Here is an 18,315-nt window from a genome sequence, read left to right as displayed (position 1 = left end):
AAAATACGACTTGGATAAAGGGACATGATTCGCGGGAGAATCGTTAGGTGAAAAATCCAAAGAGATTACCTCGAATTTCTGCGAACCCCCTATATCATCGTCGCACAATCTTTTCGCGCCTCCGGGCGCCTGCAGTCCGTTTGTTAATGGAATTCCAATGTTACCCGTTCTATCTCCTCGATCGCGTTGCCGTCTCTCCGATTCCCGTTTCACGATTCGCACGGTCTTGATCTCTTGTTTCTCACGGTTGTGAATTAAGCCTTCAATATTTATATATACATATATGTATACACATTCGATCGAACGTGAACATTTTCCAAACGGAATCGTTTCTATTATTGTGACACTAGTTAGCGACCGTATCTCGTATCACTCACCGGCAAACTTGTTGTCCTCGTTCAGCCTGTAATTATCATTTGCTAACGTTTCCTCGTTTAGGGGTGGCGGCGGAGGAGGAGGGACGTACTCTGGCGCGGGGATCGATGTGCCATTAATCATGTTTTCCTCGTGCTTGTTGCCGTCTGTGTCGAGAATAACACGTGTAAATATGAATTAGGAAAATTGACAGACAGCGTGACGCAGCATTTTTAAAAACGACCAATTGAATAATTTACTTTGTATTCTGGTATCCGTGTTGACGTACAACGGCGCAACGTTCGCTTGCTTCAGGCTCCCCTTACCCTGCATCTGATCTTTCAAGAGCTGTTGCTTCAGCTGATGCTGCTGAATCTGTTCCCGCAATTGAGGGGAAAGTGCTGAAATATGATGTTGCGGCGACTGAGGGAACGACTGTTGATGATTCTGTTGGCGATTCGTGGGCGAAGATTCCTTGATCTGTGACGGCGATACGAATTGAGGATGCGGTGCACCGTTCTGCTTGCCACGCGGTGACGAGGATAGGGCTGGACTCGAGGGTGAGTCCAGACCGTGATCCAAAGTGACTCCAGAGTCCAGATCGGTCTCCAGCCAAGAGTTTTGCGCCCTCTTCTTCGACTGGTGCACTTGAGGAGCTGTGCGATCGTACAGAAACAATTTATCGTTCGAATCACCAGCGGCCGGATATTTCATTCAACGGAGAGCTTTTTCGTAGAAATTTTACCCAAAGCAAAAAGATTATAAGACAATGAACTCACCGGAAGGGGCTTGCGGTCGAATCTGCTGCACCAGACTATGAGATTTCTCTGTCAATTGTCTAACTTGAACGCTCAATTCCTTTCGCTGTCTCTGTAGATCGCCGACGAGCTGCTGAACCCTCCGTAATTCCGCTTCGAGGGGACCGGTCGTCGTTGAGGTGTCCCTGGTGATATTCCCGGCGTATCTTCTCGACGCCTGAAGCTTTTGTCTGAGCACCACCAGGTCCTGTTCCAATCTTGCATTCTCGGCAACCGTTTCTTCCAGTTTCTGAAAGTCAGAAACATAAGGATGATTCCCTCGTACCCGACAACGTGGCTCGAGCAACAGAACGAATTTGCAACTTCAATCATTCATGCAAGTGAATTCGAGGGAACTATTGAAAATATATATGAAAACGCGTTGGGACTATTTGCTGCTATCAGCCGACGTCTGTTCTTCGAATTTGAGGTTTTTCGTCAATCGGTTTCTATTCATCTTAATCGGCTTCCAACGAGCCAGGAGAAGGACACGCGGCATCTAGCTGATTTGCACTTCGTACCTTTGAATTGTGCGCGAGCAACACCCTCACTCTGCTCAGCTCCCTCTCCAACATAAGCTGCTGCTTCCGGTATCTCTCGGCTTCCGCCAAGTTGCTTCTGCTGCCCTGAAGCTTGTGCCGCAGACCGCCAAGAGCCTTTTCTAGGATCTCCTGTACGACATTCCGAATATTTAGCTGAACGAAACGGTTCGCGTATCGATTTATCAAGCTTACGAGATTTAACGCGTTCTACGGCCACAACACGATCGGGAATGAATCAGAGTCTCATCTATCCACGTTTATATCGAGTTCAATATTTTTCTTAAATATATAATACTCGATCGACTCTACTGTCCAGCAGATCGACACAAAAGCGTCTTAGTTACACTCTGTTGCGACATAACGTTGCGCAATAAAATCATGTTTCACCGTATCCAAGTAACACATCGCAAACTCAGAGACACTTTATCGAGAGCGTTTGCAAAGGGATAAACTAATTTTTCAAAGAACAGATAAGTAACAAGAGTAGACGTGAACTTGCCTTGTCCTGTTGAAGACTGTGTAGCGTTCCGGATTCCTCCTGTAACAGCCGGTCCAGCTTGTAAAGCTGCTGTACCTTGGCCTACGACACAGAGAAGCAACGAGAGTTAACCTTGAGCTCTGGAATCGCGTTTCAACCGGAATAGGTAGCAATATGCCGGTAGAATCGAGCGACTGGGTGTTATAATCGTGCCCCGAAAAAAAAAAAAAGAAATCCCCCGCATACCGACACGCGTGCTGTCGACGTGTACTTTTTAAATATGTATAGAGTTTCATCGGCCGCCTCGCGGTTTTCGACGTGTCTTCTTCCTTGTTTTGTTCGCGAGTTAACGCGTTCGCTCGAAATATCGGGGAAACCGTAAACTTGTTATGACCAATAAAACACAGCTTTGTTTCGAAGAACGCGCCGTTATTGCTCTGATTCGCGCGTGATTTACAAGCTCTGACGATAAAACTGTCGTCCCGATTAAACCGCGCCCTATGCGTTCTTTGGATCTTTAAATTTAATAAAGACGGTTCAAGCGTCCCCTTTCTCTTGAGAACACACTCTGTATCGGTTCTTTGCAGGAAGTTATTATTATTATTACTATAGGAAACGGGGTCTGCAATATCCGTTTTTATTCATTCTCTATCCGAATTACGTTGCTCCTGAAAGTTGCTACTTACTCACCGTGTCCAAAGAGGCGTCCGAAGCGCCGTCGTACACGTGTGGAACGCGCGGCTTTACGCGTCCCCTCGTCGTACAATGGATTTAACCGTTTCAGACGTTACGTTCGCAATATTCCCCGCATTCTTTCGACGACAATGTCGCGGCGTTATTCGAATCCTTTATACTCTCGGATTTTGACGTGGTATTATGCACCGTTACGGCGGATTCCGTGACGTGTAATTCGTATTTATTGCGACTGTGTCTTCCCGTAATGTAATTCGTGCGAAACGCGACTCACTCGTCCCACTAGACAGCAATAGTAATTTATTACACGGGGGACACGGGAGTCGAAAGGGGAGAATAATTTCTGATATATTTTTAACGAGATCAACCCGCCGTCTCTGTAGAAGCTTTTTCCTACGGTATACCGTAACGAACCGTCTCCTTTCTCCCGCTATTCCCCCCGGACCGACGAGTTTTCCCGTGGTGAGCTCGCTTTTATCTCGAATTTGTTACCGTGCACGAAGCAACGGAAACCGAGGACAGTTGGTCGTATCGAACGTTCCAGTGTCCGTGTCTCTTGCGACAGAACGGACACACGGGAAAATTCCTGAAAGACCATAAATGTTTCCAACTCGCCTGGCGTGGACTAGCGTCAGTTTTTCCTTGACTTCTCGTGGTCATTCTTTACTCGAGACACCGTCTCGAGATGTCTTGGTCGCGGACGACCTCCCGTTTGCAGGAAAAACGTGAAAAGACACCGTCGTATCGCGAGTTGTAACTAGAGGAGTTTATTGTCCAGAGGATCCAGAATTTTTGTCCATCAGCGAATAAAGTAGAATGAAGTAAATAAAAAATAAGTACCTGTAATTGACCGTGATCAGGACTCAGTCTATCCCAATCCCGTCGTTCCTCGGCCAGAAGCCGTTGTTCCTGCACCTTCTGGTTGAATTCTAATCGATGATCCCTCGAGTTGTCGTGCGCCAGGTCGTGTCGCGAACCCGAGACACTGTTGGTCCCATTGGCAGTGTTGCGATTGTACAGGGAGCCCAACTTCACCATATTGTCGACCAGGTTCACCAGTGGTTTGCCCTTCTCGTACTTGAAACGCAAGCAGACAAGTTGCTTTGAGATTTCGAAGCGGCCATGGCGGCGACGGCGACGGCGACGGCTTATTTCGAAGTTTCTTAATTAACCGGGCCACGGCTTGAAAAAGTCCACAGACGGGAAAGTTCGACGGAATAATTAAATCCTAGGGAACTGAACGCGCGCGCTTCGCCGAGACGAATTTCCACTCGCTGGAAATTTATCTTATAACTTGGACCGTGTTGATCTTTCGCGTCGTCTTTCGTATAGCCGGACGTGGACCAAGATATTTTGCAGCGCGTATAAAATGGGCAGGACGACTGGCTTTCGTTTGCGCAAGTATCGCCGCGATAGATAGATCGCATGAAATTGACTTTAACGTTGCGTAATGATCGCGAGCTTTCACCCGGCGATCGTTGAAAATCCCGAGAAAAGCGGTCTCTCACCTGCTTCTCAAGATCCATCAGGTGTTTCTTCAGTTCCTCCAGCTTCTGAAGATTCTCCAATCGTCGCGGAGTATCGAGCTCTGCCAATCTGGCCTGCGGGTCACAAAAAGGATAGACGCTTTAAACGCGACACCGTTGCATCGTCCCCTTGATCCGTTGCACCTAGTCACGTTGCAACGTTCAATGAAAATTCAACGCACGCGAAACGACACCGCGAGAAAAAAGGCAACAGATTTCCAGCTATATACGTGCGATCGACGGAACTCTGGTGGTAACGTTAAAACAAACTGGAGGAACACATAGGTGCAATGTTCAAGGTGCAAATGTGATCATGTGAATCGGCATTCGCCACAAAACGTCACACGAATTACGGTTATTCGAACAAGCAATCGGAAGACATCGACGATCGTACACATAATCACAGGTTGACTTCCATTCGATCGAATGCACAGGGAGGAATATCGACGATGGTAATTGATCAGCGCGTCGAAGTTAAATGTTTGAGGGAAATTGAAATCCTCGTTTCTCTTTTAGCACGATTCCCGTCCGAATATAGTATATTTCGCGTATGTTCGAGCAACTCAGCTAACGAGGGGAGGTATGGCGACAAAAAAAAAAAACGAACACACACGCAGAGACCAACCGCGTTGAAACTTTTAATATTCCCTCTGGGACAGGACAAGCGCGCATATCGCAAACGAGAACGGCAAAGTCAGTCTTCGGGGTACACGTGGAAACGCGACGCGTCTCCTAGCGGATAACACACTGTGGGCTGCATTCTCCGCGCAAAGTGAACGGCTGGTTTCACCACAGAGGGGTAGGGTGGTTGGAGAAAATGGCTGAAACACTTTGCGCGACCCATCCTGCGCGACTTAAATTTCCTCTTAACCTTTCAATCGTGCTCGAAAAATAATAACATAAGAAATCGTACGATAAAATGTGGGACGTTACTATGCGATGTCGCTCTATGAATGATTAGCCGAACGCATAACCGATGTACCTTGTTTGTGGAGCGTTCAAAGGCTGGCGAATAAAAACTGCGGAAAACAAAACCTCTCGAGCGAGCAGAAATATCTTTGCGAGAATTCTTTTTTCTGGAAGCAACACCGAGGATTCACCGACGAGTAGCAGCAGAATTTCAATTCGCTCAGCCTTCGACCACGCAGACATCGACTACTTGTATATGTATATTAAAGGCACACTAAAAGCTTCAACGTCGAGACGAGAACAAAGCGAGGCAAGAATTCTTCTCCCGAGGAAAGTTACGGTTCTAATAACGTTCATTCGGAACGTGTCCTTCGGACCAGTTCTTCGCAACCACGGTATCGTTCAAACGTTCCCGGGCACCATCCGTCAACGTCCTCGTGAACACATCCGACTCCGTTAATCTACGGAGTTTCGTTAGAAAAATTGACGGTAATCGTCCACTGGTATTCCTTCGACCGGATCAACTGATTCCCTTCTAAAAGTATTCGATGATTTCGTGAGCGATATCGTTCGGACTTGAACTCACTAGATTTATACTAAAATTGTGAATACCGACATCCCTTTGAGTCAGGTGCCAAGTGTCCAATTATAGGTACGTACGAACGACATTACTCGTGAAACAATCAAATATTTTCTCTGGCCTATAAAAGATGCTCGTTGCGATCGATCGCGAGAGGACGAAGCGGACACCGGCAGAGAGTTCGCGCAAGGGTCCATCCTCGAGGACAGTTGTCCCAGTCGAAATTGTTTCCTGTAAAATGTCTCCGGACCTGAGCCTCGATCTCCATGTGGCAGGTCTCCATCGCTTTGTAGATGGTGGCGTTTTGCCGTCGCAGTTGGATCAGCAGGAGTACCAGTTCCTCGTGGGTCCTGCCGAGGAGTTCGCCTGCGGACACGCGGACCAGCCCTTGCGTCCCTGGTTGCGGCAGCTTGTAGCCATCCGCTCGCTGTGAGCCGATGAGGAGGACGTTGCTCTGTCGAGAGGCATGCAATCTTTCGTTAGCTATTGACACGCGTGCACGCGAACGCCCGCCCGATTAAATAGCCTGGTCACGATCCCCCCCCCCCCCGCGATTCGCTGAGACGTTTCGTTGGCGAACAATTCGGTGTGAACGCACGGTTACTGCGCCGCTCCTTTTCTTTTTCGGACAACGACGAGAAATCGATCGGACTCTGTGAAAATACTATGTTTCGCTACGTACGCTATGTTAGATTTACGAATAAAAATTTTAACGGCGGAAGTTAGACAGCGAAGCTGTCATTGACATTCGACGCTTGTCCGTATAGGTCGTGTTCTTTTCGAAATATTCTTTAATTCTGCGACAATGAAACGGAATCATTGATGTATTAAGAGTTCCCGGGCTTTCACTGAAATTGACAATTTTCAACAGAACACGGCTTACGCTTCGAATAGTTTCTATTGTGAAATTCCTTTGAGCGATAGTCACGAATACGTGAAAAGGATCGGTACTGACGGAATTTTTTCTGCGAAGCTTGATTCGTGCGATGGAAACTACGAGCGCGTGAAATGTAGTCGTGATTTCGCGTCGAACAGCAAGCTCGCGTGACGGTTTTTTGGAAAAGTATGTAAATGAAAGGACATACGCGCTTGAACGAAAACGGATGTTTCTTCGTGACCGTGAGTATCGATATGTGCAACGCGTGTAATGAACACCGAATTATTTCACCACGCATAGGTCGAAATTGTACGTCGATGATAGTGTGATAGGAAGCAATTCAATTTGACTTGGCATGGAGAAGATGAAAAGGACACGGAGAATGGCACGGAACGGGCTTGTTTCACCGATGCGTGAATCAATGTTTTGTAAATAATACACGATACGTAACACAAATGCTGCGCAAACGTTACGCAAACAAAAAATAACAGTACGAGCAAACCTAAGGCTTCGACGCGACGAAAATTTCGCGTCGATACGCGAGTGTACCGATCGCAGTAAAAAAAAAAAAGAACGAACGTATCCTCTACCAATGTATAAAAAGCTGCTTTCTAAAACGTGACAGTCGTATGCATAAAGTCGCTACATGAATATTTACGAGACTACAGATACAACGCTGATACCAGTGTGACTAGAGTTTTCGAGGCGGACATTGTCATATGGCACATTCGTCTTAAAATTGCAGTCGTATACTACATATTCGCCGTTATCAGCCGGATAACATGTCAATCCACTAATCGATGATCAGTATTAATTCTATTAAAGGTACGACTCTAGAATACTTTGCGTGTCTAACTAATTTACGACAAACTCGAATCTTTTACGGTCTAAAGAAACACAAAAATTATTCCCTCGAACAGGTAAAATAGGTCGAGATACCGCACAACTTAACTGTCTAGAGAGTTAAAGTTACAAAGAGATACAACGACGACCTTTTGATCCTTTTATTCTAAGAAAGAAACTTTTCCTCGCTAATCACGAGCGAACCAACGGCCCTGCGCTTAGCTTGTCAGACACAGCGGCGACTCTGGCACACGAGAAACTGCAGGAAAATGCGAAAAAGCAACAATACACAGGACCTACCGCGTCCTCATCGATCCATCGAGCAGTACAACAGGCACTGGCGCTTTGGCAGACACGGAATAATGCTGCCGGCAATCCTCGTACCTGCTTTCAAAAGGTCCCAGCCGCGGGTTTCATCGACGAAGAACGAAATCTTGTCAGCTTCGGATCGATGATCGTCAGGGCCGAGAGAATAGACGGGAGTGTCTCATACTGATACGCGTATCCGGAGCACGAAGCGAACACAATGGAGAGCACCAAGCGTCGCGAAGGTGGAAGGAAGACTTTGGTAGACTGGCGTGATGCCCGGCCCGATCGGCAAAGCCTGTTCACCAACTCTTGCAGTACCCGGCATGCACCGTGGTTCCTTGCTCGGCTTGTCGAGCCATCGTTTTGTATGTTTTGCCTGGGATCTGGCTGGCTTCACCCCGACCACACCAGCCTATGTTCCTTGCTTAAAGCAGCCTTTGTAACTGAGATCTGACTATAATGTTACGATTAACCACCGTCTTTTACCGACCACGACGAACCTGTTGTTCGTAATTTTGGAGAAATTGGTATCTATGTATATAGAAATTGTCCAGTAGTTATCGGGTTTCGATTATATTCCCCGGTTCATTTCGCGTTTCTTATCTATCGGAGCTCAGAGTTTGTGGATTTTTAGTGTTCTTTGATTCGTATGTCCATAATACTTTTTTCCCCACTATCGTGTCTGCGGAAATTTTGCGATCTTTACTGAACACGTCATGTATACCAAGGACTGATGAAATTCTATGAGATTCGATATGTCGATACGCATCAACGTAAGCCTTGAATTACTATTGCGTGTGTCATTGGCTTGAATCAAGATGGGATTTAAGCTTCCACGAGGAATCTATAATAAATAAAAAGCTGCAGCCCTAGTTTTACCGAGAAGAGAGTGGCACTTTACATCATTTACCAGTCCTTCTTGTTTATCTTTATCTTTCGGAAAACTCTCGTGTCTTTCCATTACCCCAGAACTCTTAATCTATGTCAGGGCGCGTTTTAAAGCTCGATCCAGTATTATACATGTATGTATATGTACATGTATACATATACAATACCAGTCCCCGAGCCGTTTCAAGGCGACCGAGATTTTCGATTCTTTCCGAACTGGGAAAGCTTCACGACTTCCAAACCTTCGGGACTATCAGATTAAGAGTTTCCAGAGCTCCGAGAGTTTTAAGGTTCCAGGGACGCGCGGAGGCTTTTAACGGTTCAAAGAGTCGTATTTTCGGGTATCTATGGGAAAGCGATCCTATTCCACGTAACGAGTACTTCACCAACCAGCTCTTGAAAAGTTTCTGTTCGGTGAATATCGGAAGACGGCGGCTCCTTTTTCTCACGAAATAGAATCTTTTCGATGCATAATATGGATCTTCTATCTCTATATGTAGATTCCGACGGGGACGACGATAGACCCGCAAGACAAACAGCATCCGTTTTCAGCTTCTTTGAGGCAAAGAATAGAACAAAGAAACTTCCAGGCTGTTTAATCAAGAGGCACAACGCTTGTTTCAACACACTTTCGAGGGTAAGACTCTATTGTGAGGAAAGCCTAAGGACTCTCCTTGGATCGGAGCTCTTTCGCGATCCTCTTTCCTCTCTTCTTCCTCGGTTCGTGATTTCTCTCCCCTTCTGCCTTCGTGCACTGATCCTTCGTTTGGACCGTTGTAGGTAACGGCAGCGGGAGGACGACACTTGTGTCGTTACTTTCTCGGCGAACTGTGTCCTCCAGTCTCCGGATAAAGAAACGACGCGAGAGGGCTCTCTCGGTTTGCTGTCCGGTTCGACATGTACCGTGTACCGCCGAACGCGAATGGCTATTACGGAATTCCTGGTTGTGAACAGGAGAACGTGATTGTAGGGTCCAACTGCTCGGAAAAATGATAGGCCTCGCGTTATTTCGGCGTATTATTCGATTTCTGCAAAGATGTATTTCTTGTCGCATTAATTATCAGATTAATCTTATGCAAATCACTTACGTAGTTTTCAAAGGGACAAAGTATCCAGAGAACTGAACGAGTAACTTCCATCAAGTTTGTATTCATTGCATTTAAATCGTTCGTACATACTGTTGGATAAAATTTCTCGCAATCGTACCGTTTCAATGTAAACGATCGACTTCACTCCGACGATGGAGGGAATCTCGAATTTCGCCATTCGTGCATCGTTGGTGTCGATCAGTGCTGCAGGATCGGCTCGTAATATCAGTGATTATATTTCACGGGAGCCTGGTGAGGGGTTCCAGTAACCTACAGTTACCATACATGTTCCGTTCTCCTAGGAACCGTCCCTTTGGAATCCTATAATGACAATAATCGTGTAAATTCGATGCACGCTATCCGAACTCCTTGTGCGATCAAAGCCTTCGTTTACAGAGATCCATGTCACGTAAGCTGTCACTCTGGTCGCGGAACCTATAGAATTCTATTAACTTCTTCCGTGGTAGACTTCGAAATAACCTTTGTTCGTTCAGCAAGGAAACAAAGTAGAATACCGTTCTACCGGGAAACTTGTACTTTGCTATTCTACAAAAGTTTCGTTCGGCATTTATGTAACATCTTGTCGTTTCCAGGCAGTTCTACAATCTAAGTTCCATTTTGTTTCTTTCTTTGCTTCTTCGTTATGATCCCTTCGGCCATGTTAATTCCTTGACGGAATGAGCTGAAGGAACTCGTCTTTTATAGTAAACACTCGAGAAACAAGTTCGTAGTTTGTCCAGTTTGGATGAAAAATCAATATACGTTCACAGAGTGAGTCGTGCAACTGTAAGATTCTGTACTTTTATACCGGTTACACTACTGTGTTTCATGAATAAATTATTCCATTTACGATAAATATGATCGTAGAATAATAAGATCTTCTTATGTTTCCAGTGGAATTAATCTGATCGAAATATAAACACCTTGAACAGGATTGATATCTGTTTAACTTAAAAAATCTGTCTCGTATCATCTAAAGCCTCCTTTGTCAATATTCCTTTACCGTCACTGGACTATACGAAATATCGCAAAAACTTCCAGGTACCCTTGTAGTCTCGAAACGAAATTAACGGATTATTAATTGAAACTGATGAAATTTCTGACCGAGTCCTGGACGCGCTCACGCGTGTCCCTCTCGTCCCATATCCTCCTTCTCTTTCTCCTGTTTATCCTAATGACTTTCTACGATAAACAACCGCATGCTTTTCGTTAATGAAAACGCTCGAGGGCTCGACTTCAAATGAACACGATTGAATCGACCGTCTGCTTTTCGCGGACCGACATAGACTGAAAAGCATCGAACCGATAGAGAAAGAGAGAGAAAGCGAGAGAGATACGCGGGTATTCGTGGGTTTGAATGGCTTTCAGAGGTTTCTTCGGTCCCCTTTCGTAATGGATATCGCTCCCCGTGCTCCAGCCTGTTCTATGAATTTTCTAGAACGAAACACTGTGACCTCCTTCCATCCTTCATGCCCAGGTCTGCTCGAGTCTACGATTTTTTGTTTTAATTTTTCGCTTTGACTGTCAGAATACAAAGATTCTCAGAGAAATTAGCACGTTTAGTCGGAAAACGATTGGGATTGAAAATAATGAATCGAACATTATCCTACTTGTAATATATATGAAAAACTGTTGAAACTCTACTAGAACAGGAATGTAATGAATATGACGAAGTATGATATTAATAAACACCTACGTGGGATTGTGTTTCCGTTGTGATCCCCCTAAAATCCGCGGTTAAACCGTGAACAACCCGACAGAATCTCCGGTGTGGTTGATTCGAACGCGCGGTAACAGTGTATCACCGTCATCGGGTCAAACGAATCACGGAGTTTGACACACAATCAGACTAGGGTTACAAGCGAACAATCGATTTGAAAGTGTTCGCGAGAACTCCGTAGCGGCCTTCGTAGCCCTATCTCCTAAACAAGGTTTCGTAATCGCGGAAAAGTCAACGCTGTAGTTGGACACACGGTAACGAGTGAACCCGTCGCGAGAAGCGTCGACCGTCTTGGACGACGGCGGCGGGTGCGTTTCCATTCCAGTCGCGCGCGAGCTTGGACCACGGAAACGCAATTAATTTCGTTTGCTCCGGTGTCGCGCGGGGCCGCAGGTGCAACGTTCTAATTAATTGGACTAATGGAATTTACATGCTTGGACGATAATGCGGACTACCGCACACTCGGTGAACAGAACGCACGAGCAACCGTACACAGGTGAACGTGCTTGCTTTACTTGCTTGTCGCGTGTTACATTAATGTTGTCTACATACGTGAAAAAATAATGAAACACACAGAGGGAGGGGGGTGGGGGAAGTGCGAGGAAAAAGCAGCTAATCAGTTGAAGCCGGAGCCGCTGCATCGAGTTCCTTTCTCTGTCCATGCTTCGCCATGCCAATCAACTCGAAGGTTTACGTTACGGCCAACTACGTGTCTTTCACTCACCCTTTTATGCAGCAGCTCGTTGCACTCCCATGCACGGTGATTTTGCCTGGCGGCCGACGAGCCTCCGCCGCGGTCCACTTCTCGCCCGATCGGGCTCACCATTTTCCTCTCGACTGGAAAACACAAAACGAACAAGGCCGACTTGCTGCGTTACCGTGAAATTCAACGACGGCTGCACCAAGGTAACTTTGTCCCCTTGACGCGTAACTTAATTATAGGTGGAGATGAATGCATAAAAAGGAGTTTTCACTTTGATTCGATATCGACGTCTTCGTTTTACGGGAGAATATTAATTAAGATTGCCGGAGAAGCGGCACACGCGCGGTTTTCCAAATCAAGAAAATGGCATACCGCGACAGTATCGATGGTGTTTGGACGGGAGTCGATTGTCTCTTTAATCATATCGAGAACAGGGTTCTCTAACTGATACGCCTCGGAAACGGACTGGATCGAAATGCAGAAAAGCGCCACTTAATATTCGCAGCACTGACCCGAATAAGAACCTTGCATGGAGCAAATATTGTCTCGATATCGCTTAACCACCGCTCAAATTCATGCGTCGGACATACGCTCGCTAATATTTGTTCGGAAATATAATTTCCCCAGACGTTGGACACTGTTGAATTAAGTGTCATAACGGTCCATAGGTTGATCCGCCACAATTAACCGGGCCTGATTTTTATATTTCATTCAATTTCATCTTTTACAAACGTGGTACAAAGTCGGTATCGCTCATGGGGTGTTTCTGTATTCCCCGTAGAACCTACCAATTCCCCTCGCGAACGTCTTCGAAAGGCCACGAGACATCGAACGCAGTTAGCTCTCCGTCTTGAGGGATTTCTATTATTCCTCGCGCCGCTTTATACTCCGACGCGGGCCCGGCCCGCCCCCGTGGTTATTTGAATAATTAACCCCAACGGTACGGGTAAACTTCTACGGCTGAATTCGTGTCCTTTTCAGAGAGCTCAGAGATTGAAGTTTCATTCGAGAACAAGCAGCCCGATCTAGGATATTAATTCCCCGGATTCGCGACTCGCTCCAGGGATCACGTTTAAGTTTCCGTGTGCCCGTGACGAGGGTGAGAAGAATGTTTTTGTGCGCGTGTCGGCCCATCATGCGTACATACATACTTGGACTATGAATTCGTATGTCGCTGTCGCTGGGACTGGACACTCGATGATCGTTCAAAGAAACAACCCTCAATTGTCCGGCCGGGCTGATCAGTCGTTGAGTGGAATGGTTGCTCGAAGACGTTAACCTCGGGTCTTTTCCTTCGTTATTGTTGAGCCTGTAATTTTAATAGAAACATGTTGTCCCTCGATACATAAAACATTTCTAACTACCTTCCGGGCATACGATGCGAATACACAAGACGAAATTAGAATAATCTACCCTCCACGAGAGGAAACAATCCACAGGTCGTTTAACCCTTTACACTCGATTGTCCCATCTGAAGGGACAAAGTGTATGGGGAATTAGGAAATTCCGAGTGCAAATGGTTAAGCGTGACTGTCGCTATACGGTTGTTATTAGTCTGCACCCTTAAATCGCCCTCTAGTACAACGTGCTACTGACATGGCAGGAGAACTGGTGTCAATGTTCCCGCTGCTGGCAACTCGCAGAATCTGCGAGCTGACGGTTATATCGTTGTCCGACTGCCTAACCGACTGAGGAGTGGACTGATGAAGCGGAAGGGGTTGCCGGTGCGAGGCGCTACCCCTTGGCAGCGGAAGGGTGGTGGACACAGCAGTCGAGGAAGCTGGCGGTTGCGTCTGTGTTTTCTGTGCCAGCTGCGACGTACTGACCGCCCTCGGAGGAAGTGGGTCCCTCCCTATCACCGACCCTGATCCGGAAGCTGCGAACAAAATGTGTATTTCACCTGATAAAACCGTCTCGCCTCGCTCCGGTTAGAAATTTATCGCGTGAAATACGCTCGTGAGAATTCCCCCTTGAATTTTTAACGTACACGCTTAAAAGCTTAAAGGTTTAGGGTCGCTGAAACATTGAAGGCACAGAAAGGTTGGTGACATTGCTCGGGTGGAAATTTTTTTTTCTTGCTGTTTATCAATGGGTTTACCGCAACCTTTTAACCTAGATTTTTGTCTCGGTTTTTTAGTGGATGTATGGTGAAATAAACGGCATTGAATTCACTGGGATTTACAGTTCATTTGCGTTTATCGTAATGGTGAACTTTATTGCGGCTGATATTGAAAATCAATACGTCTAAAATGGAACAGGTATAAACATTCGATGCGGTTACAATCGAAATCTTGCAGCGTAGTTTGAAGGGGATCCATTGAAAAGTATCACTGAAATATATGTATATGTATGCAGAGGGATTCTTATAAATTCTTTCTGTGAATACCATTACATAATTCTATATAGTATTATCGCATTTCGAATGAATGTGGTTCATTCGAAAATTCACTCGATCTGCCAGTAATTATATACCTATATTCCCGTAATCGAGAAATACATACAAACTGTCCATAGTAATTAGGATTGAGACCAGTTAAGTCCATCTACAATATTAATGTCTGTCTGTATCATCTCCATTGAATAGTTGAATACTGATACAATAATGTACTCTGTGCTTACGGTGGTATTGAAATGGCACGCTGCATCCGCAGCAGGCAATCTTTCTTTCTTAGAAAAACGATGCAATCGTCGGACTTTCACTGCAAGAATTTCCTGCTCACACTTTACACCGATCGCGGCTTTAGTTTACACTACGATACGCGTGTATTCGTCTATGAAACCTTCGAAGAATTGTTCGCTTCGTAAAGTTCATTCAGTCGCGTGTTCACAATAATTACCACACAAAACGAAGTAATTAGATAACGATCTTAGGATAGAAAAAGAGTTCATTGTCATGGTACCGTTGATTATTCATTCGTAACGAGTTAGTTTACACGTTTTTAGGCGGTACAAGAAGTATCTCCTGATTATCTGTTAGAAACAATTGTTAGAAACGTCTTACAAAGTGTAGTACAATTACAAAATTAACTTCTCGTGTTGCGTATATTTGAAGATAATAAAGAGAAACACTAGATGTTTCGTTTGAACGAAAAAGGGACACGTAACAAAGTAGATTCACTAAACGCAAGAAACAAGTCGAAGAAGATATTTTACATTATTTATGAAGAATTCGACTTTCCGGATGCCTCGATACACTGTGTCATAACGCGCGGTTCGTAATGATCGACATCGAGTTTGCAATTACCCGCGAATTACCGCGCATCAAACCCAAATTCAATTTCGAGATTCCTGATCGGGCACAATATCGAATAATTAACAGCACAGGGAATCAGGTTGACGGTCGAAATCGCAATATCGCAATATCGCAATATCGCAAGATCGCACCGAGCTTCGTCCGTTCACAACAATCTCACGTGACGCGGAATTCGTATTCCTGGCTTCTATATGTGTGTACGTATACGCAGAGAGCCCCAATTACTAGTCCCGATAGCTGGGAGAGGTGTGCCGATCGAGGGGTGCGCTCTCGATCTCTATTTCGGCGGATCTTGGTTCACCGACCAGGCAAACTATTCAGCGAGTGCGATAAAGCGTGTTCGGATGGACGAGGCTGGCTCGATTGTTCCGGTTAATTGGAAGGCACGCAGCCTCGTTATCAGTGATAGCCATAGATTTTCTGTTCTTGGTTACGTTACATTTGTAATCCACTAACCACGGAAAGGCAATTATCGAGTGAATTTGTAAGTATCCGAAGGTAACAGAGACCTCGGTACATTGCAAAATGTTCACCCTGAAAAACCAGACTCGAATCACGTAGGTACGGGCTGGTATTATATCCAGAAGATAGATATCCCATATACGTCTATTCTACATTTTGCAATTCTACCTTCCCATTATCTCCTTCGCTTTATCTTTGTCCGTCCACGTCTGTTACCTTAAACTTTTCTTGAATTCCAATGATTTCCCGATCGGAATATCGCAGCAGCAGCAGCAGCAGCTGCGGACCATTCCAGTTTAAACTTCGAACAAGAGAGGTCTAAATTGTTTTCTCCAGCATCAATCACTCCCGGACAACATAAAAACTCGCTGGGAAACAACACTGGATCGTTACTCGGACTAACTTATTGTCGGATTTTTTCTTAGAAATCGTAGCGTCGTAGCGTCGTAGCGTCGGGAAGACGGCCAAGAATGGCATTAAATCCAAAGAAACGAGACAGAATTACCCGTGAAGCGAATCCTCGTCTTCCGTAATGCGTTGTCATGCATTCCGTTCGAAGCGAGGCGAGGCAAGGCAAGGCAAGGCAACGCGAGGTGGGCGAAACGAACGAACGAACGACAGCCGTCGATGTCGCGACTCGCGACTGGCTTCGGTATTAAACGCATTCCACCTCGATGCATCTGCTCCCGTCGTCGCGGTGCAGACAATTTCCTTTTAACGGTGTTTACGAAAAATAGAAATGTCACGGGGCCGACTAGATGGCACGGCGCGGCGGTGAAATTGACTTATGTGGCTATTGCCTCGGCTTAAACGACTATCTCGCTTCAGCAACGCAAATGCTCTTTAGATACTCTTTTCCTTCCGAGCAGGAGAGAAATTCTTTTCCGGCGAGGTGACGACGAAACGAACGCCGGATTTTAATGCGATTTGCTGCGAGAATGGAGGAAATTGAGGTTTTTAACTGCATCTTCGAAGCGACCGAAGAACAACAGTTCCTGATTTGTCCCCGCGCGATGGAGTACCTTTGTCCGGTTAACATTCTTCCCCTTTTTTTTTCTTTCTCCTCGAACAAGCTTCTAGGATCCACAATGGAATTTTTTTTTTTTGTTTGTCTGCCCGTCGAAATATGCGGCTTACGCGACGGCGATTCAAAAAAAGAAGTATTTCTTTCTTTATTTCCGACCCGGAGCAAATTTCCGATGTCCATTCACGGGGACAGTTGATTCGTCGGTCTTTTGATCGGAGAGATTCAGTAGGGAATTGTCTCTTGTCCTTTCCGCGAATCTATGCCGGTAAGAATCTTTTCCTAGATACTTCAAAGATACGATTATACAGGAAAACTGTTTTTTAAAGTAATTCCTTCGCGTGATCGCCATAGTTGCCTTCCGCCAATTATGATACCGCCTGGTATCGGTTGGACTCTGCATGAATTTCAAAAGGGATGTGGAAAAGTGTAAGGAAAACGGGGGTGGATCGTGTAATTGGGCCCGTAGACCAGCCGACGCAGAATCATTCTCTTTACGTAATCGCGCGCACGACGACGGCTGGCCTGGTTTCGGAGGCCGAGGTAATTGCACGCGATAAATTGTCCCTTCCCGCGTGTCTCTCTCTCTCTCTCTCTCTCTCTCTCTCTCTCTCGGTCTGTTTTCAAACGAGGCGGTGTTCCTGCGGTAATTCCCCTCAGACGTTCGCGCGCTCGCCAGTTCCGTTCTATTTCGTTGGCCGTGCCGTTCCCATGTCCGCGAAACATCCGGTCGCTCATTATGTCCGCTCGTCGCCCGCTAACAGCTCGCCACCGTCGGATTCAATTACATCCTCGGACGTTTTCACTCCCTCCTTCCCCCTACCTCTTCTCTTTGCACGATGGGGCTCGAATGCCGCGTGACACGCGCGCGCGTCTCTACACTTTTTACGACACTCCCGCACGTACAACTACTGGAATTTCGGCGTCGCGTGGTTCCATTCTCCCGCCGAGCGCAGTTACCCTTACCCAGAGAGTTGCCTGCACAGAGATTGGAGAACGACCGGATTCCATTCCTGAGGGAGGTACATAGCTGCTTGCGACGAGTTATGAACGCAGAATCTGCGACAAAGATACCGAGATGGAAAACGCGAAATACTTCGAATAATCTATTACAGATCGAAGAAACGGAGGAATCTTAATCGTTGTATAGTATCTCGTTTTAAAGTGATAAATATCTACTAGTTCGTAATTCAAAGTACACCCATTGGCAGCTTTGAAATTCAGGACACGACGGAAATTTGATTTCTTCCGTAGCCATGTCAGGAATGC

At 45.9% G+C, this 18,315-nt stretch overlaps 1 protein-coding gene across 1 annotated transcript in view; it reads right to left on the bottom strand.

Moving 5' to 3' along the window:
* LOC107192473 overlaps window positions 1-18,315 on the bottom strand; it is a 143,347-nt gene that overhangs the window by 3,208 nt on the left and 121,824 nt on the right. Inside the window, exons 13-24 of the mRNA XM_015581732.1 lie at window positions 13,904-14,183; window positions 13,459-13,616; window positions 12,329-12,441; window positions 6,130-6,333; window positions 4,373-4,465; window positions 3,705-3,941; window positions 2,193-2,273; window positions 1,666-1,822; window positions 1,134-1,430; window positions 615-1,010; window positions 378-521; window positions 70-260 (exon numbers count right to left, since the gene is read on the bottom strand). Coding sequence (XP_015437218.1) covers window positions 70-260; window positions 378-521; window positions 615-1,010; window positions 1,134-1,430; window positions 1,666-1,822; window positions 2,193-2,273; window positions 3,705-3,941; window positions 4,373-4,465; window positions 6,130-6,333; window positions 12,329-12,441; window positions 13,459-13,616; window positions 13,904-14,183 — 2,351 coding nt within the window. The remainder of the gene's footprint in view (window positions 1-69; window positions 261-377; window positions 522-614; window positions 1,011-1,133; window positions 1,431-1,665; window positions 1,823-2,192; window positions 2,274-3,704; window positions 3,942-4,372; window positions 4,466-6,129; window positions 6,334-12,328; window positions 12,442-13,458; window positions 13,617-13,903; window positions 14,184-18,315) is intronic.

This window comes from Dufourea novaeangliae, unplaced genomic scaffold, assembly GCF_001272555.1.
Source record: "Dufourea novaeangliae isolate 0120121106 unplaced genomic scaffold, ASM127255v1 scaffold343, whole genome shotgun sequence".
Taxonomy (NCBI): Eukaryota; Metazoa; Arthropoda; class Insecta; order Hymenoptera; family Halictidae; genus Dufourea; species Dufourea novaeangliae.
Note: the sequence above shows the minus strand (reverse complement) of the source record. Positions and strands in the feature narration are given on the sequence as shown.